The 21,452-nt window shown below is 35.7% G+C and overlaps 1 protein-coding gene and 1 pseudogene across 9 annotated transcripts in view; both read right to left on the bottom strand.

Annotated features, from left to right (window-relative positions):
• Positions 1-21,452, bottom strand: part of GALNT1 (polypeptide N-acetylgalactosaminyltransferase 1) — a 79,460-nt gene that overhangs the window by 24,111 nt on the left and 33,897 nt on the right. For all 8 annotated transcript variants that reach the window (XM_087916042.1, XM_087916043.1, XM_087916045.1 and 5 more), the window contains 2 exons: positions 12,480-12,687; positions 11,705-11,875 (listed from right to left, as the gene is read on the bottom strand). In XM_087916042.1, the coding sequence (XP_087772168.1) occupies positions 11,705-11,875; positions 12,480-12,687 (379 nt within the window). The remainder of the gene's footprint in view (positions 1-11,704; positions 11,876-12,479; positions 12,688-21,452) is intronic.
• On the bottom strand, positions 944-5,544 carry LOC148124110 (uncharacterized; annotated as a pseudogene). The gene has a single exon (XR_015740037.1). The product of XR_015740037.1 is annotated as an uncharacterized LOC148124110 (transcript).

Raw genomic sequence — 21,452 nt, 5'->3', positions numbered from 1 at the left:
GAAACAAGGAGACACTGGCCTACTCCAGAGCTTTGTGGATATTCACTACAACATTCTATTATTGTACAGCAGTGCTTCACAAACTTTTTTCATAACCCAAACTGGTTATCTATATGCCCTGTTTACTGCTTATCAGAGTCTTTATTTAAAGTCCTGGTAGTTTTTGGATAATGGGTTTATGTGTTGTTACCAAAGAAACTTAATTGTTACCCAATTTGGGGTAATTTAGTCAAGTTCAAGAAGCACTACTGTACAGAGTAAAGAAAATAAATTTGATGGAGATTACTAAAGCAACAAAGTGAACCTGCTTAAATTAACATAAATAGGGAAAGATTATGAAAATGATTCAAGACACTTCCCTGACCCTGCAATTCACATGAATGTAACCGGGGGCAGGGGAAATAATCAGATTTTCAAAATCTAAATAAATATATTTTTGGTCTATTGTATAGTCTGCCTTGTAGGGTTGACAATTATCATCCAATTTGTATTACTCCAAATTAAAGCATATCTATGTTATCACTAAAATAGTATATAATATTTTCTTATTTAAGATACATATAATTCTAATAGGATTAATCTTTTTCCCCTCCTGGGTCTATTAAATTTTGTGGGGATGACTTACGAAGTTTTTATAAAAAGAAAAGATAATACAACAGCTAGATTCTGAACTATTGGTAGATTCCAATTATAGCCTCCTTCCATTGGACTATACTGACTATATTGATTCTGAAAATCAGGAAACAGCAATAATGCCTATTTTTTAAAAAGAGGTTTTCTAGATAATTATTTTCTAGACATTCATTAAAGATCATCAGCAAATTTTAAATGTGCTTTGAGATTCTTTGCCATTTATTGCAAGGGTGAAGAATTAGAAAAAAATATGAAAACTAAAGTTTTGAATTCTCAAATTCAGAAAACCAAAATTATGAAACATCCTGGAATATTTTTTCAAGCTTCCAGTGGGAAAAATGCTTGTGCTATGTAATTCAGAAAATCAACCTCAGCAATTGAATTATTTATTGATCATGGAGTGTCTTATTCATTTCTTCTACCTTAAAGCTATTCTCTGCTAAAGAGTGTTCTCAGTTAGATTCTAATTGTTACTATAGACAGTCCTCGACTTATGACCACAATTGGGATCAGAATTTCTACTGCTAAGCAAGGCGGTTGTTTATTTATTATCTATAAAATTTATATGCTGCCCATCTAACTATCCAAAGAGACTCTGAGTGGCTCAAGTGACTCTTGTTAAATGAGCAGTGTCCAATTTTATGATTATTATTATTTTGCCGTGATTGCTTACCAAATCATTGCAGTTGTTAAATCATGGCGATTGCAATGTGCCCATGATCACAATTTCGGCATTAGGCAATCCACCTGGTTTAAGACCAACCACAGGACTAATGCAATTATCCTCATCATGCTATCTCAGCCAACCACTCTCAGGACACACAAAGCTATTGTAGTCCTGGAGACCCAAGCCTGCTCCTTACCCCAACAGGCCCAAGAGGCTTCAGTCAGTTATAAGGCCCAGCAGCATATATTGCTTCTCTTACCCTTGTTCTATTGAACTGCTGACAAGCACACCCAGACAATGTGAGATGCAGTCTTTCTATAGAAGCCATCTCACACTTGTTTTTAAGCAAGTTCATTTTCACAATTGTTCAAAAGTTCCTCATGCAATTTGAAGGAGCCTTCCAAAAACTCCAATTGGCACCACCTTGCAGAATGGTGCAAAGCAGCCTCTGTAGGAAGGCTATGCTTCACATCAGTTGGACACATCTGCCAGCAGCTGCAGAAAAACATAAAGGTAAGTGGAGTACTTCATGGATACTGCTGGGCCTTTAACCAGTTGAAGCTTCCTGGGATCAGTGAAATGGAAAGCAAACCATCTCCTGGATGTGGTGAGAAGAAAGCTTGGGCCTTCTGGCCCATGGCAGGTTTGCATAAAGTCCGGTGGGATGATCCCCGGCCACTCACTGCCAGGCCTCCACCAACCCTGTGAAGATCCTACACTCTGTTTAACAACTTGTGTGATTCCTTAACCAGAAGAGCCAGGATTGTTAGCAAAAAGATCATGTCACATCTTGTTTAATCATTGCTTTGCTCAATGACCAAATATTTCAAATTCATTTGTGATTGTAAGCTGAAAACTACCTGAAAATTCTATCACAAAGGGCTGTTAACTGAGGGTAACATTTTACTAACTGTTACACTACTGGCAGGTATTCAAGGCAGGTATCAAGATACCCCAAATGCTACCCATTTATGCCCTTGTAAAAAGGCACTGTAGAATTACTGCTCATACTTCATAATACCACATGAAATTATACTCATTTACTCTCCAGTAACAAATATTCAGGGTTTATGAATTCCTATTACAATATAAACTGTCTTCTCTACTACTCAGATATTGCCAAATTTTATCAAATAGTTATTAAAAGTAGGCAAGACATGACATTCTCCAACAATGACGTTTGTTGACAGAAACTTTCAGTGACAGGATATTAAAAATCCTTACTATTAACATATTAACTATACCTAACAACTCTTTATTTAGAATTTTAGATAACAGAGTATAATTTTTTAGGTTTCAGTTAAGGATATAATTTTAGCCTTAAATTTAGCTTTAAACACAATGATTCTCGGGTTTTAGATCATTTTCAATTCAGGTTTTAGTTTGTCTCAGTTTTTTTTGCAAGTCCCTACAATTTTCTTGGCATGATTTGGTTGCCATTGCTTCCTTCATAAGGGCAGAGAAAATGACTAGTCCAAAGTCACCCAACTGACTTTGTGTCTAAGAGAGGACTAGAACTCGTGGTTCTAGTCTAATGCCTTAACCATTATCCCAGACTAGGTTCTCCTTTTTAGCATAGTTTTAAATATATTAGGATAGCATATGCCCAGGCACAGAAAATGAATTATGCTTTAAGGTGCTACTGCTTTCTGGTTTTTTTATTATTTTCTGAATTTTTATGCTGATCTTTGATGAAATAAATATGATATTGATATTGAGCCAAGATATGTTAAGTTCAATCTGCTACAAACATATAAACTGGTATGGTTCATGAAATGATTCCTTTAAACTATAGAAAAATATATGTATGGATTAGGAAGATGCTATGATGTTTTTTAAGTTCTCTAAATATTCAAGACTTAATCTGTTCATGTTAGGAACAATGCCTGTATAAATTGATTCTCACAATGCTATCTGATTAGGCATTATGTCAGCCAGATCTTAATTGCATGTTTATTTATTTATAATATTAGTAGGTCAATGTTTAGGACACAGTTCTTCTCAATACACCTTTATTAAATAGTGTAAAAGAAATCAATAAAATGCTTATGTCAAAAAGTTAAAAAATTTCCCCCTCCTTTCATTTTATGCTGTGGGAACTGTTTAGTCTAACAAACAAAAAGACTAGGTATGAATTATAGAAGTCTTCCAATTTTTGAAGGCTGTCACCTTCTTAGGGGGCAACTATTATCCAAAGCCTCTGAGGGTAGGAAAAGAAATAATAGGTAAAAGATTATTAAAGAGAGATCCAACCTAGAATTAAGGAGAAATTTCCTGACAGTAAGAACAATGGAACTAGCCTCCAAAAGTTGTGGGTGCTCCTTCACTGGATGTTGGACTACCATTTGGCTGGAATGGTACAGGGTCTCCTGCTCAAGAAGTGGATTGGACTAGAAGACCTCCAAGATCCCTTCCAACCCTGTTATTCTATGTTCTAATTCAGTAAGTGGCTTAAGAGAACAAATGTCCTAGCACCGTCTTAAAAGTTACCAGTGATAGGGTGTTAATAAACTTCAATAATATCTAACTTCCATATGTCTTTCAGTGCCTTTCACATCCTCTTTCTTTCCATCCACTTTCCATCCATTCTATTGACAATGTATTTCTTAATTCCTTTTCTTATAGAGCTCATACTTTATATTCCTGTTATTCTAATTTCATTCTTTTTTCAATGTGTATTCCTGTTGTAATGACGAGGCAGTCGAGTTGTTTGATCATGAACAACTGAATCATGATTATCTTTATTGGAGTCTAGTCTTGCATTTATACACATTTTTAGTTATCCTCCATCACTGGTTAACTTTGGTTACTGCTTAACTTTTGTTACTGTTTAGCACAGTGATCCATACAATTAATTATCTCTAGTTAAAGTCTAACACATGTTTACTTCCTCTCTCTAATCCTCCTTTAGATTAGTGACTTTGTTTACCTGAGTTGTATTTGCTTGGAAACATTCTTTATCTGAGGTTTGCCATCCGAGATTGGAACATTCCTGCAATTACAACTCTACATATCCTCGTTTTTTATTTTAAATGGAGGATTCAAAGATTTATGAATGTATCGCAATTGTAGGGGATTAAGAGAGGGGGGAGCAGGACGAAACAATGCGAATAAATTTGGAATACATTGAATAAAACAACAGGTTGCAATTAGTACAATAATAATAATTATAGCATAAAAGAAAAACTGGCTGAGCCAAGACCAATCAGGGAGCCAATTGGTTAGCCATTACTCAAAAGGTGAGTAATGAGCATGGATATTATTTTGAATGTATGATTGTAAATTGGTAAGCTCATCCTCAATAGTTTTATTCAAAGAATGAAAATGTACAGCACATCCACGGCGTCCAACTTACGTACAGAACCTTCCCTGACGGGCTAAAAGATAGTCTATGGCAAAAGGCTGCTGTAAGACATCTTGATTTAAGTCTTCTATTTCATGCTGCAAATCACGAATAATAGCAGCGGTAGCATTGATGGATTTTTCAAGTCTGCAGGTGAGACCAAGAATAGATCGTCTGTTTTTTTGAGCAATTATGCCAGGATAAGAGCTTAGAGTAAGGACTCCTGTAATGGCCCCTGCCAATGCACAGCCAAATGTAGAACCAGAAGACAACTGTGTGTCAATAATGACTTCATCATTACATGTAGGCCCCAGAGACGAACGCCGCTGTCGAGTTGATGGGAACGTACTAGCAGATGTTGTAACATTAATTTCTTGAACACTCTGCCAAGCAACTGTAAAACCTCCTATTCCCCACAATGAAGAAACTGTCGTTTTTGGCCACTGTACTGGCCACTGTAAAGAGGAGATGATAGTAACATCGGCTCCAGTATCCAATAACCCTTGAAATGGTTGTTTATTAAGGAAGAGTGTTAACAAAGGACAAGAGGAGTTCAGCTGATGAAGTAAGCCTACAGATAAAGAAGTTGATCCAAATCCTGCATCCCCATGATTACCTATACCAGGAGATGGATTTTCATATGGAAGAAGAAGCAATTGAGCAACAGAAGAATTACAAGGAAGAACTTGAGGAAGATTCACCCAAATCTGAATCATGAGGATACCAGTGTAATCTGAATCTATTACCCCAGGCACAACAAAACAACCCTTTTTGTGTGCAGAAGAACGAGGCAAAATTAAGCCAACTAATCCCAAAGGAAGAAGACCTTTAAATTGAGATGGAACTATTTTAACTTCCATGGGAAATTTAAACTCAATTTCCTCTTGAGTGATTAAATCGATCCCAGCACTCCCGGCTGTGGCTGGGGAGGAGTAAGAGAGACTGCTGGAGGAGTCAGAGTGATGGGAAAGGCACGTTTTGGATTCTGGGTGGGTGCCACACCCATTGGCAAGTTTCCTGACCGAAACTGACATTGACTGTCCCAATGAAATCCCTTTTTGCAAATAGGGCACTTCTTAGGACGATTCAGAGGCATAGAAGGTGTAGAACGAGTTCTTCTGAAAGTGGCCAGGCTTCTTACACTTAAAAACAGTTACCAACTGGTCGCTGTCCTTTCTGAATAGCAGCTGCTAACATATGCATTTTATAAGTTTGTGATCCAATATCCTGGCAGACTCGCAGCATATCCGCCAGAGTGTAATGAGCAGTAGCCTTTAATGGCTGTAAAGCTCTTTTACAATCTGCATTAGCATTTTCAATAGCTAACTGGCGAAGAAGTTCACCAGCAGCTTCCTGATGATCAAACTGCTGTCTAATTGCTTTGGACAGACGCTCAACAAAGTCAGCATAAGGCTCATTAGCATTCTGTTGAATGTTTGAAAAATTTGCTCTAGGTTCTCCAGCTTGGGGTACCTTAAGAAAAGCACGAAAGGGGACACACTTCCGCTTGCCAGCTTCGGTGACAGCAGGGATTTGCGTTTCTTCGCGATCCCTGCTGTGCTCACCGTCTTGGTGCCTCCGATCCAGATGGATTTGGAGGATAAGGCTGCCTTGTAGAGGCAGCCGAAGATAGGGAGGATCTGGTGAGGGGTTTGGGGGTGTCACAGACCCCCCCCCCAGTTTAAACCTCCTTCTCTCAAGACGATGCAGCGACGGTCTTATGGCCGCCATGAAGAGGCTGGCATCCGGGAAAAGATTGCGCAGGAGGGGTGCTGAAGGAAGAAAAAAAACAGAGAAAGCTTTTGGCTGAACCGGGACAACAATTAACATCTGAATACCCTGGAACTTTGGCTTTTCAAGTGATATATTGTTTTCCAAAGGATCGTTAAGCTGCGGTGGAAGAGTAAAGGGAAAACTTTTTTTTTCTCCTCACTTTCCTTCCCACGGAGGCAGCAGATGGAAATCTGAAACACCCGTATTGGCAATAGAAGGTATTAACTCTCAAAATTGAAGCCAAGGGGAAATTATATTTTCAAATATTGATACTTTAAAACTCAAATCTTTTTGCTTTAAGGGGGAAGGAAGAGAGGTAAATGATTTATACTAACGTTTGTTGAAGGAGACTGCTTGGAGTTTTATAAGATTAGAGATTAAACTGTAATAAAACAAAAAATGTCTTGGAATTATGTAATTGAATTCTCCCCCAGGAAGAGCAAATGACTTTGGGACTTTAACTATCTTTGGGAAGACTAAGAAAACATTTGGACTGCTTAAAAAAAAAAAATCTTTTCTGTTCACAATGGTGTTTTTTGAAGAATTGAAAATGCAGTTTGAAAAATTAAGACAAGAGGAAGATGGCTCTTTTGGATCTATCTTTGGCTTTTTAGAAATGGCGATTTGTGCTTACCAGGAAATGCAACAAGAAAGAGGCTGGGACGATGAAGAAGAAGCCATCTTTAATGGACATATGATTTCAAAAAAGGGTAAAAAGGAGAAGAAAATCAAGAATTTAAGCTTTAAAAAAACAATTAAGAAAGGGAAAAGAAAGGTGAAAAATCGATATAATGATAGAAAGCAATGGAAAAGAGGAATGCAACAGAGAGGGGAGATTAAAAAGTGGGAGATTGAGAGGGGGGGGGGTAAAAAGGCTAGATTTGACAAGGAAGGAAGAGACAAAGCGAAGGGAAGTTATAAGGACTTTAAACAGGATGTTGTTTGTTTTGTTCATAAGCAACTTTTTTTCAGAGACAAAGGGTAAAATAAAATCTTAATAGAGATTCTGCAAAGGTAAATAAGACTGCATTTTATATTTGTATTTGAAATATATTTCAATAAAATATTGTAGGGACTGTGTAATTGATGTGTATTTAACTAATTTGTTAGGGAATACTATTTTTAATATCTATAAGAATATTATGTTTGTTTTTTCTTATTCTAAAATGTTATTTAGAATGTACTAAGCAGAATCAGAATAGAAATAATGTTTAATTTTAAGCGTTGAATTTGGGGGGAAAATAGAAAGGTATCATACTTCAACCAGTTATTACAGGGACAAGATTGTGTTTAAGAGAAAGATAAATGGATGATTGAAAAAGAACGGACAAAAAATACAAGTGAAATGATCTAAATTGAGATTAAATAAATAAAGTAGAATTAAGAGAGTGAAAAGAGGGGAGAAGATATCTGTAAAATGTAGAATCTTTAACAGGATATGAAATAGTATATAAGCTGAGCATGAATTTAATTTAAGTCTGTACCAAAAGTTATAACCCGGGTTAAGCCGCTTTCTAAAAAGAAGTTTTATATTTTTTATGTTATGTGTTTGTCAGTCTATATTTGCTTATTGAGGAGTAATATTGGATAAGAACATATGAAATAGTAACAATATGAAATATAGTAAGATGAAATATATGAATGAATAAAACTGAATAGAAATAAAGGAAGAAACAGTAAGAAGGTGGAAAACAGTAATAAGATATGAAGTTGAATATATAAGATGCTTATTAAGTTATGTGTGGAAATGTGATAATTTAGAATTATATTGTACTTAAATGAGATGTCTTATTTGTTTTGTTAAGTAGTTGTTGGAAAAGATGTCTTATGTTCTTATGTCTTATGTTTTGTTTGTGTACTGTTTTTTTTTTGAAAATTAATAAAATTTTACTTAAAAAAAAAAAAAAGCACGAAAGGCACATTCAGAAACAATAGTTAACATAGCTGGAGGAAGAACAACTTGAGTAGGAATTGTACCAAATGGTCCAGAACCAAATAGCTTCTCAACTGAGTCAGGAGGCTTTTGCCCTGTATCTGCAGGAGCTGAGGGAATTGAAGACATATATTCAGGTGAAGAAGGGGGACAAATGATAGCATTAGTATAACGTGAAGATGGGAGGTGTTAAAAGAGAAAGTTCATTGTGACCAATTTTTTCAATTGCATGCCTACATAAATGCCACACATACAAAACTTCTATTTTTGCTTGAGGTTCAGTATGCAATGTTTTCCCAATACATTCCCAATCAGTTAATTTTAAAGACCCCTTTTCTGGGTACCATAGGCACTGAGCTGCAATCTCCTGGACCAGCCTTAAGAGATTTCTCTGTGGTACCTTGCTATTATTTTTCTTCAACAAATAGCCTAATTCATCTACATGCTTCCTTTGTTCCTCAGAAAGCGAAGACCCCATACTTACAGAAACCAAAAGGTTGAAGAAACCACAAAGGGTTGAAGGTGCACCAAATCCTTGCCGGACAAAGTAAGAGGGTCCCTGTTCATGTGCCACTTGTAATGACGAGGCAGTCAAGTTGTTTGATCATGAACAACTGAATCATGATAATCTTTATTGGAGTCTAGTCTTGCATTTACACATTTTTAGTTATCCTCCATCATTGGTTAACTTTGGTTACTGTTTAGCACAGTGATCCATACAATTAATTATCTCTAGTTAAAGTCTAACACATGTTTACTTCCTCTCTCTAATCCTCCTTTAGATTAGTGACTTTGTTTACCTGAGTTGTATTTGCTTGGAAACATTCTTTATCTGAGGTTTGCCATCCCAGACTGGAACATTCCTGCAATTACAACTCTACATATTCCCCAATTCTCTTGAAACTAACAAAATGCTCTGCCGTACAATCATAACCTATCATCTAATTTCAATCTTTAATCATAAATAATCAAATCACTTATTGATTCATTTATTTTCTATGTGTAAATGAAAGTTTGGTCTAGTGATTATAGCACCAGACTAGAAATCAGAAGACTGTGAGTTCTAGATCTGCCTTAAGCATGAAAGCTGGATGGGTGACTCTGATTCAGTCACTCATTCTTAGCCTAACTGATTCACAATTGTGGGGAGAATAAGAGGAGGAAGGAATATTATGTATGTTCACCACCTTGGAGTTATTTATAATTAAGGTAAGATAAAATAAAAAGATAGATGCTTTAAACAAACTTTTGTATAAAAATCTGAATTTTTAGATCTTCAAATGGTTCAGTCACTTTTCTACACTCTAATTCCTACCTATTCACTTGTACAATTACAGAGTAACATTTCCCCCATATCACATTGATTCAGATTTTTTTTCCAAACACATTTCTTGTTCTTCTGTTATTAGAGTACAAATTTCACCAATTGAGTTTCTACTTCCATATGCACAGTGAAAAATTTAGATACCAATTAAATTCCAACACGTTTTAGCGTTTTCATTCATGTATTTTCATTTTAACATGATTTCAATTTTCTCCACATTATTTTACTTTCACTCAGATCTATCACTTCTTTTCCCCCTTTTCTTACCTTCACAAATGCTTAATTTGCCTATTTCCTGTTGTTTTCACTTGTTTAATTCATTTTTTTTGCCATTTATTCTTCTTACATCCCAATTAGGATTTTTACCATGTGTTGTCATTACCAGATGATACCACAGGTACTGATCATATAACATTATGGTTTTAATCAATTAAGGATTTTACATTACAACATTTACATTTCCTGCAAATATTCTGGAAAAGTAATTATCAGTATGATCATGTTTTGGCCAGAATGCCACAAATGTACTGAAACTCCATTTCACCCAACACAAGCCAAAATGTCTAAACCAGAGATTATCTTGCAAGCCAACACTATCCCAATAACCTCAAATTAGTTATTTTACAAATAGTCCTCCGGTTATATCTATTTGTTCAATGAGAGTTAGAAGGTACTGAATGAATGGTAGTTACTACACGTCTCTGAAGTTCCAGCCACTGCAGCTTTCCCAGTATCATGTGATCAAACTTCAGATCCTTGGCAATGTTTGACAAGTGTACGTCCACCTATCTTCACCCTCACTCGCTACTAACTCCTACTCCTCTTCCATCTCCCTCCAGCTAGCCCCTACTTCAGCTATCCCCACCTGACTTTTGCTGCCCTCTTTCTCCTGTTTTTGATGAATTGTGCCCAGCAGAGGCAGCTGCTGATCCTTTTCAAGGACTTTGTGAGAAAAGCTGCAGTAAGATATGTCGAGGCTTGGGAGGAAGGCCATATGGAGGAGCAGCAGGAATAGGCAGCAGCAGTAGAGTGCAAGGTAGTCAGAACTGCAGAAATGGGGTAGATGGAAGAGGAGTAAAAGTTATGGGTAAGAATAATAGGGCAGAAGTCCTGGCCTAACAGTCACAACTGGGACTGCCACTGCTAAATGCTGCAGACAGGTGAAGTTTCACTAATGAACATTTTACTTAGCAATGGAAGTTTAGTCCTAATTAGAATCACAACCTGAGGATTACCTGTTCTAAAAATATTTGAAACTTTTAACTATTTACATACTCATTTTAATTTGTTCCTATATTTACAAATGATCTTTCAAAACAAACTCATAATAGTATTGGTATCCAGTAATGCAAAACAAATAATTTATCATTTGAGCTCCCCATTATCCTCACTCTATTCAAAAACAAAGGCATTAATTATTACAAATGTATTATTTAGCTTTAATACTGGAATTCTTTAGTATGCTGCATATCCATATAAATTATATTAATAAATTCTTAATTTGAAAATAAACTGACAGCATCGTTTTCTTGCTATACTCTCTTCAAAATATTCTGAAAGCATGGTGCTTGTCAGCTGTTTTCAACTAGCTAGGCAAGAAATTGGCAAGAATAAATTTCTACAGGCATGATATGGAGATTATATGGAAATCATAGAAAAGTTGTGAGGCCATTACACAACAATTCCAATGACTTCCATGTATCAAATGCATAATTATAGTAAAATTATAGTTCATTTTTTTACTTATTTGTCATATTCATATTGCTCATCTCATAAAACATGATTTATTGGTCTAAACAGTGTAACAGATTAAAGATTTTTATTTCTGGGTGGAGGAATAATTTCCATTTTCCTCTGGTTTTGGAAATGGAGCACTGGTTTCAGGTTGTTTAACTGACCTTCTGAGAAATATATTATACATTAATTCATTATTCACAGAGACTTATAATTATTTCTAACTCTCAAAGGAATATCCATCAAACTGAATATCCATTAAAGTATTCAGTTTAATCAAAAATCAGTTTTCTTTACCTAACTGGAAGAGTCCGATCACCTTTCCTTCTATCCATTTCTCTCTGAGGAACAGGATACCATCGGAAATTTAACTTCCAGTTGAATCCTCCATAAGTCATATCAGAGCCTGCCATATATTCAAATGTGTCATCACTGATTACATCAATGATAGGACAAACTACAGTTTTCCTAGAGAAATAAACGACATGGATTGTTATAGACAAATATAATAACATTGCTATGTGTTATTCACTATAGGGGAGCAAATATGCAGCTTATTATTAAATGATTTTGATCCTAATTTTTAAACATTGGAGACTACCTGTAATGATGATGTATAATTAGGGACAAGATTATTAGAGCCCTCTATGTCACTAAATCATCTGTACACTTGTTCAGATTCAGAAGTAGAGGATGAAATCCAGTTGACTTTAACAAAACTAGTATTCCAGGTAAAACATGTGAGATTATTTGAAGCTATAGCTTTCAAAGTAAAATAGTGGCAAACATTTGATGAACCCATATTAAAATCTTCTTCACTTTAAAAAAGCATTTGCATTAAAAAAAGACTGGGGAAAAGGAGGGATAGCTGACATTCAATCCAGTATATACACACAATTCATTTAAACATAGTTATGTTCTGTTGCTTATTTTTGTCAAAACATGCTCCACTGAACAATAAAACCCTCAGAAGTAACTACTAATTTTAGTCATTGTTTTGAAAGAGTATTATTATGAACACATTTAACTAAATTAATAAATATTAATCTTTAACACATTATAAAATAACCACCTGTTAGCTTTAATCCGTGCTAACAGAGGCTCAAGCCAACCTACAGTGCATTCACAATGAGCATCTAAAAAGGTAATGACTTGGCCTTTAGAGGCAGCAGCTCCTTTCAATCTGGCTCTGATGAGTCCAGAACGCTGCTCCATTCGAATCACATACACTGGTATTCGTAATTTTTTCACATAGTTCTCCAATGGCCTCTTCAAGAAGTCTGAAAAACAGTGTCAAACAAAAAATGACTTAAATGTTTCTTGCATATAAACCCTTACTAGCATTTGTCTAATTTGTAGATTGACTTTGATTTCAGCTATGAAAAAAATAACCACAAATCCAGCAACAAGCTACAGCAAATAGTAAATTACAAAATGGGAGACAGAAGTAATACAATAGATATGGAAAGAGGGAGGACTTCTGTTGGAAATTGCAACTTGACAATATGTTCCAGTTTTTGGTCTGATACCAATTCTCCACAGTTCTACACTTAGAGTGAGTTTCTACATCTGAAGAAATTTCCCTGGGGAAAGGAAAGTTCTTGATATTTATTTATTTTTTGTGGATGGCTGGATGCTCTCGAAGAGCTTCTTGAAGAAATAATCAGGTAGTCTCTGGCTGGGGGAATGAGAACCAGGTCAACCAAGAACCAAGTTCACCATGGAAGAATTGGCCATTTAAAATGAACAATAAAAAGAGGATCTCTTGGCTGCAGCTTGCTTTTATCCTTTTTGTTGAAACATTATTTTTGAATGTCTGTGATTTGAAGGAGGAGAGGTGGTGTTCCTGTAATTAAGCCAAGTAAGGAAGCTGGAAACTACTTCAGAAATTTTATGATTTAAATCTAGAGAATTTTACTACTGCTAAGCTGACGATGCTGACCTTTTTTATTTTTAGAACAAAGACTGTTTAAATGGTGCTTTGAGTCTGTTGTGTGGAGGAGGAAAATAAAAAGTTACCTGCATCTGATTTGAGAAGTTATTTCACTGTAAAGGAACACTGGACCACTTGACAGAATCTGAACTTTACTTGAAACCTACACTGTAGTGGTGCTACAATATTGGGGGAGCCAAAGTCCATAACAGTACTAATAGCACTAAATTAAATGGAATTAATGTTACTAATCTTTAAATTATACTTATATCAGGATTATGGTGACATAGAAAAGAGTAGAGAGAAGACTATAAGGAAAGCTTGAATCCCTAAGAGCTATTTTGGAAGAATACACAAGTAAAACACATGAAGCCAATCTAGGCAATGGAAGCAAATCAAAAAATTGAATTAAAATTGAATTAAAAATTAATACACTTTCAAAGGAACTCCATGAGGAGATACATAACTGCAGCTGTTAAACAGATAAAGGCTAGATAGATTTTCTGGAGCGTATATTGAAGAAGAAAAATATACAGTATGAAGCTAACTTGGACAAGAGGGCTCTCCTGTAACTACAGCTCAAGCAACTTGTTAAGGTTTTGAGCAATTCCTCAATTTTCTGGAGAGGATATTAGATCAAGAACGATTAAATGTTTGACTCAATTAATTAACTGGGAAGAAAAGAAATTGAATCTTGAAATGGATAAAATATGCAGAGCAAATTTGCTACCACAAAAAAATTACCAAGAGATGTTTTAGTCCATTTTGTAAGAACAAGAAATTATGTTTTGTATTACCATTTCAAGTCTAAGTTAAGAATGGAAAATGTAGATATAATTACTTTGAAGGAATTCTTATCAAAATTCTGAGAAAGAGAAAAACCTTCTCCTTTCTCAGATATTCTAAAGAGAAAAATTCCACTTCACTGGGACAAACATGAAGGAGTGATATTTACTTACCAAGAACAAAGATTTAGATTGAATTACGTAAAGAAAGCCAAGGATTTCTTTATTAACTATAAACTATGGATGCTGTTGAAGAAATGCAGATAAGATAAGAAGAAATGCAAATACAGATAAGAAGTAGATCAAGCTCAAAAATCTGATATGGAAAAAGAAAAGATGATTGAGATAGCTGCACAAGAATTTGCCATATTATCTAAAAATAGAGAATAAGTATGTAACATGGAATATTAATGGGGCTAATATCCCATCCAAGTGTAAAATAATATTTCACTATCTGAGGAAATTATATCTTGATATAGTTTGTCTTCATAAACAAGATACAAAATAAGAAATATTTAATAAATAAAAGACTAGGGGAGGATTTTATATTAACTGGTTTAAAAAGATTGAATCATTTTATATAAAACCCTAATTTTAACTCAAGTTAATATTATCACAAATATGGTAAATTGTAGCTATAGAAATGGAGCTTAATGGAATAAAATCAATAGTAGTTGGACTCCATGTGCTAAATGATGTGCTAAAGTATGTGCTAAAGTAAACTTTTTGAATATTTTATAGATCAACTATTACTTTTTTCTTATGAAAAAATAGCTTATTTTCAGGGCCTGGAATGGAGTGATTTCTTCAGTCTTGGTTAGAACATTTACTAAAGGGATTAAACTTTCTCAGGGCAAATTACCAAAGATTTTCTTCAAGATAATGGACAATTTAGAACTGATAGATTCGTGGAGGCAAAGAAATGACTCTTCTAGAGACTTTTTTTCAGACAACATATATCTTTTCAAGAATCTATATGATATGGATCTAAAAAAAATCTTGTGAATAAAATTTCAAAAATTAATATTTTACCTATTTCTCTACTCATAGCCCTATTGTTTTGTTAGTTAGAAAAAAGACCTTGACTTGCAGATGGAGATTAAATGAATCCATTTTACAAAAGGAGATGATTGTAATGGATTGTAAAAAGAAATTAAATGAATATTTTTATACTAATCTGGGTAAATGACAATTTATTGACTGTTTGGATGCTAGGAAAGCAGTCATGAGGGCTATTTTATACAACATAATTGTCTAGAGAAGAAATCCAAGGAAATGATCTAAAATATTGGATGATATTAGAAAGAAATTAAACTGAAAATAAAAGACATCTATGGAAATTTTAAAGCAAATTAAACAGTTACATCAACAATTGTCTGTAAACAGTTCAAGAATAGAAATTATTTGAATTTTGTGAAACAAAGAAATTTTGAGTTTGCAAATAAACCAGGAAGATATGAGGCACATAAATTACAAAAGGAAAGAGAAAAGCAAATGATTGATAAAATCCATAAGCTGACAATGTAATAACAGATAATGATCTTATTTAAACAACTTTTACTTTATCTTTACAAGAAGCAGAACAATGTGGGTAAAATAGAAGAATATCTGCAAAGACTAAACGTTCAACTTAGAGACAACTTATGAATGATACAGGAACTACATTGAAATATCAGAAACTATTAAAAATGAAATCAGGTAAAGCTCCAGGTCCAGATGGTCCTACAAGCCAATATTATAAATGCTTTTAGGATCAACTTCTTCAGCCACAAAAGGGTATAATAAATGAAGTATAATAAATGGAGTATTACAGGGAACAGAGATGTCTCAAACCTGGAAAGGAGCTAATATTGTATTATCACCAAAGAAAGGTCAAGATGTCTGGAGGATAAAAAAAAAAAAACTATAGATAATTTCATTGTTAAATAATGACTATAAACTTTTTATTGCAATTTTGGCGAAAGATTGAATAAATTTTTAGACATATGTTCATGAAGCTCAGTGCTGGTTTTTACCAAAAAGACAATTGAAGAGACAATGTGAGGACTGTTTTGAACATTACTGAATATCTGCAAGATCATGAGAAACAGGCAGCTTTCATGGTTTTTCCATACAGTGAAGGCCTTTGAAACTTAAATTAGTCTTTTATGCTTAAAGTTTTAGAAGATATGGACTTTGAAAAGAAATTTATTCAAGAGGTTAAATCAGTTTATACATCAGAGCAAGCAAATGGAGATTTAACTAAATCATGTGAAATTCAAAAGACAAGGATGCCCCTGATCTCTTTTTGTTTATAGTTTTTGAATAATGATATTAGGCAAGATGGGGAAATAATAGGTATAAATATCAAAAAGGAAATTTGTACATTGAAAGCATGTACTGATGATTTAGTTATACTTTTTCAATGCCCCAAATATTGAATATTTGATGAAGAAATTAAATGAGTTTGGAGCTTTAGTAGGCTTTGAAATAAACAGAAAGCAACAATGCTTATTAAGAATATAACCTTTCATGATTGTGACATATTGAAAATTCCAGTTGTAATATGGAGAAAAAAATTGAAATACTTGGGGGTTATATTGACAAATACAAATGTTAAACTGTTTCAAAACAATTTTGTGCCTCTTTGGAATGATATTAAAAAGACTTATTTAGATGTTTTATCAAAGATATCAAAGATTTTCTGAAACAGAAAATGTATCTTTCGTAAATGTATCTTTTTACTGATACTTATAACTGATACTCCATTTAAACAATAGCAGATGCATATCTATAAGTTTATATGATAAGAGAAAAAAAATAAAGAAAATATAAATAATTGTAAGCTGCTAAGAAAATTAGAGGTTTGGATTTACCAGATTTGAAATTGTACTTTGATGCCTGGTCTGGCTAAAAGAGTGGGTGATTCCCCAAAATAAGATGTTATTCATCCTAGAGGGCAATGAATTAAGATTTGGACAGCATGGCTATTCATGGTATAAGGTTAAAATAAATGATAATTTTAATAATTATTATTATAATTTTAATAATAATTATTATCTATTAGACATGCCATCCTAAGAGTTTGGAATAAATATAAAGTAAGATTCTCTGTGAAGATGCCTCTCTGGGTCCCAGGAAGCTTTTTATTTTTAGAAAAGAAATGGCGGCAAGGCCAGATTGGGGAACTTATGGTCAAAAAATATCTTTCAATTATGGTGATCCTATCCTCAAATCTAAAGATGAGTTGGAATCAAAAGGACATGTTTATCATTGATTTACATATTTACAACTGAAAGAAAGATTTAAACTAGATAAAAAGAGCTATGGATTTGATTTTAACAGAATAACAGAATTGGAAGTGATCTTGGAGGTCATTAATTAACTGTACTAATGAATTCCACAGTGTTAATGATCAAATGGTCCATATTCTACATGAAATTTATTGGCATACCCTGAGGAAGTTATGTGTACAATGAAATAAAATTGCCAAGCTTAAAATTTTTATTGGATGAATGGAGGTTATATACAGCTCTGCTATTTACCTTAATTACTTGAGTTAATCCATAGATTAAATCTTGTTGTTGAGATGCATACATCTTATTAAAAAACCCAGATGTTTCATCAAAAAATTTATACTGTAGTTAGAGATAAGCAGCTTTTGTGAACAGTACTGATTACATTTATGTGCAACAAACTATACATACTGGAAGTGAAACAAATTCCTTGTTGCATGTTAGAGCAGAGGTTCCCAACCCCAGGGCCATGGTCTTGAGGACTTGAGCCTTTCGGAATTAGGCCATGGTAGTATGCATTCCCACTCATGCAAGTATGGATTTCCACTCAGGCAAACAGTGGTGAGCATGTGCATGTTCCATTTATGTGAACGGTAGGCACATGTCTATCCCTTGAGCAAATGGAGCTGCTGGCATGCTTGCCTGACCCACATGCAAAACCATTCCCTCTTCTGCCAGTCCACAAAGCTGAAAAGGTTGGGGAACTCTGTATTAGAGCATCAGTCACCAACCGGTGGGCTGTGAGAAAATTTTGGTGGGCCGCAGAGAAATCTCACCCCCAGAGCACCCCACCAAAGCAATTAATCCAGGCTGCACAGAAACACAAGGCTGCTCAGACTGCATGGCCCGCAGGAACCCTCCCTGCCCACTCACTCCTTACCCGGCAAACTTGTCTGCTAAGTTGCTATTTTTCCTTTTTCCGATCATCTGTTCTGCTGTGCTGGGAGATTTAGATTAGCTAGGAAGCAGGAAATGGTTGGATTTCTTATTTTCTAGCTAAGCACAGCTGAACCTCCCTTAGGACTGAAGGTTTGCTTGCAAGAAAATTCAGTGCAGACTCACTGCAAACAAATTTGAGAGACTGAGCTAGCTGATGGCAGATAGATAGATCACTGAATGATTCTGTGAGCAATTCAATCTGCCTGCTTTGCCTGATCTTGGGAAAAAGTTGCTCTTTTTTAAAAATAAAAAATTCAATATTTACATGCATGGTGTGTTGTGAGTTAATTTTGTGAGTTTGCTTGCAAGCAAATTTTATGTGACAGACTGAGCTAGCCAATAGCAGATAGATAGATCTCTGAATGAATCTGTGATTCTGTGAGCAACTCAATCTGCCTGCCTGCTTTGCCTGATTTTGGGTAAAAGTTGCTCTTTTTATAAAAATTTCAATATTTATATAAATATTTATATTTACATACAAGCCATGCCCAGCCAGTCCTATGACCAAGCCACACCCACAAATTAGGCCATGCCCACAGAACAGGTTAGTGGTCCCTGGGATCTAAAATTATGAGTTTGGTGGTCCCTGTGGTCCAAAAGGTTGGCAACCCCTGTATTAGAGGATAACGCATCTTGCCCCAAAGTCTATATCAGTGGTCCCCAAACGTGGCAACTTTAGAACTTGTGGACTTCAATTCCCAGAATTCTCCAGCTAGCTATACTATGCTGGCTGGAGAATTCTGTGAGTTGAAGTCCACAAGTCTTAAAGTTGCCGTGTTTGGAGACCTCTGGTCTATATAAATAAAGCTGGAAAACAAACACTTGCAGTGCTTTTTATTTAATGTTGACAGCATCACAAAAAGACTCCAGGTCTTTCAAAAATTAGCAATTAAGATTCTAGAAAAAATGTGGTCTGGATGTAAACTAAATAGTTATTGTATAAATACCTCCAAACTGATATATAAGAATGAGCAGACCAAAACACTGCCAAGCCAATATACAAGATACAAGAGACCACTGCTTACCACTTCTTACCACTGCTGCTAAAGGAATGAACAATATTTACAAAGTCTAAGATTTCATGTACTTTTTCCAACCAAGAGAAAATATTTTCCTAAATGTTTTCAATAAAGACATAATACAGTACAGTATTTTGAGTACAATCTAAGATAGTTTTTATCTGTTAATAGGACTTAGTTCTAGCTTTACGTACATTGTAGATCATGGTATTGCATTGGTTTAACACACTTAAGCACACACATACCATGCACATTTCTTTTCCATCCTTTTCTCTCTTCACATCATGCTTTTCCTACAGATCTGTGTGACCCTGAGCAGCAGGATATTTTCGCACTGCAGCTTCTTTTCATAACTACATTCCTGTATCCCTCTGGACAACCTGTCAGAATCACAGCTTTGGAGCCACCAATTGGTCTGAAAGAGCAGCCCTTTAAAAAAATAACTTGTGGAGCAGCTGCGGGGCTTTAAAAAAACTTGCATCCCATGCTGCCCCCATAGCCCCTTCATTTTTCCTGCCCATTGCCAATCGAGCAGCATCATTGCTTTTGCCTGCCACCCAATTGGATGGGGGCTATTTGGAGGAAAGCTGGCTTTGAATTGGCTGAGGTAGATGGCTGGGGCAAAGTGGATGCAACCAAGGGTTGGTACCTAAACATTCTAGACCTGGAACATAGGGTACATCAGAGTTAGACTGTTCAACAAGAAACGCTGATGTTTCATAGAGATTTGGTAATTGTAGGAAATGGCAACCATATAATTAGTTTCCCTTTATGGGATATTTCTCTTCTTTCCATCAAACTGAATCACTTATATTTTTAGCATAGGCATTATTTACTTCCATCATCAGAATGTGCTAAAGACAATGAAATTTAAATCATTCCTGCACCCGTGATATAGTTATTTAGTTACACGATTATTATAAGATAGATGAGAAAATCTTCTAAGAATTTTTGAACATTCATAGAATAGTGGGAAATAATGGAATTGTCATTGGGACTGATATAATAAGCTGGAACTGATTTAATAGTCTTCTATCAGGCATCTGGAAGATATGTGCAGTATCATCGATCTTGGGTGTCGGCAACCCACAGTTCTGGAGCTGCATGCGGCTCTTTCATCCCCCTCCTGTGGCTCCCTGTCGGCTGAACCCACCACTGGCTGGCCCTGCCCCTTGCCCTCCCCTCCCAGTCACTCCTCACCCAGCCTGAGAAGGGTGACGATGGGAGATGGAGCTCCATGTCGTAAAGGGCTCCAGGAAGAGGAGGGGACGGCCTCTTCCCCATTGTAAAGCGCATTAACTTTGCTGTGCAAGGCAGCAGCAGGCAGGTTATGGAGGTGGCAACAGCAGCAGTGTTGGCTGCAGCCAGGCTGGACCAGTGTCTTGGGGCAAAGAGCAAGTTGTGCACTTCCCTGAGCAACTGAGGTGCATGCAGTACCAACAAGAGCCAGAAGAAGAGGCAAGTGGAGGGGCGTTTCGCTCCCGGTCTGGAATATGGAGCGAGTCTCCATCTCTGTTGTTGCTCTTCCTTTCTCTGGACAGGCAAGGAATGACTGGAAAGGGAGGGGCGGGGCCTGCCAGTGTTGGGTTCAGTCGACAGGGAGCTACAACAGGGGAATGAAAGAGCTTCATTTATTTGAGAATCTGAAATGACTCTTGATTTAAATCATATCAAAGAAGAAAGAACATCAGCAAAAAAACCCACCAACCCTCACCTGATTTTGAAAATGGTTCAAGAGGGAATACACACACACACACCAGAGAGAGGGGGGGTAGAGAGAGAGAGAGAAAGAGAGAGAGAAAGAGAGAGAGAAAGAGAGAGAGATGAGAGAGACAAAGAAAATGACAGAAGAAAGAGAGAGAGATAAGAGAGAGAGAGAAAGATGAGAGAGGTGTGAGAGAAAGACAGAGAGGGAGAAAGAGAGAGATGAGAGAGAGAAGAAGAAGAAAGAGGGAAAGATATGAGAGAGAGACAGAGAGGTGAGAGAGAGAGAGAAAGAGAGGAGGGAGAAAGAGAGAGAGATGAGAGACGGAGATAAAGAGGGAGAATGACAGAGAGATGAGACAGAGAGAGGGAATATAAGGGAGAGAAAAG

Source organism: Pseudonaja textilis, chromosome Z (assembly GCF_049901715.1).
Source record: "Pseudonaja textilis isolate UNSWEBS1 chromosome Z, rPseTex1.2, whole genome shotgun sequence".
Lineage (NCBI taxonomy): Eukaryota > Metazoa > Chordata > Lepidosauria > Squamata > Elapidae > Pseudonaja > Pseudonaja textilis.
The sequence above is the reverse complement of the archived record's forward strand: the minus strand, read 5'-3'. Positions and strand labels throughout refer to the sequence as shown.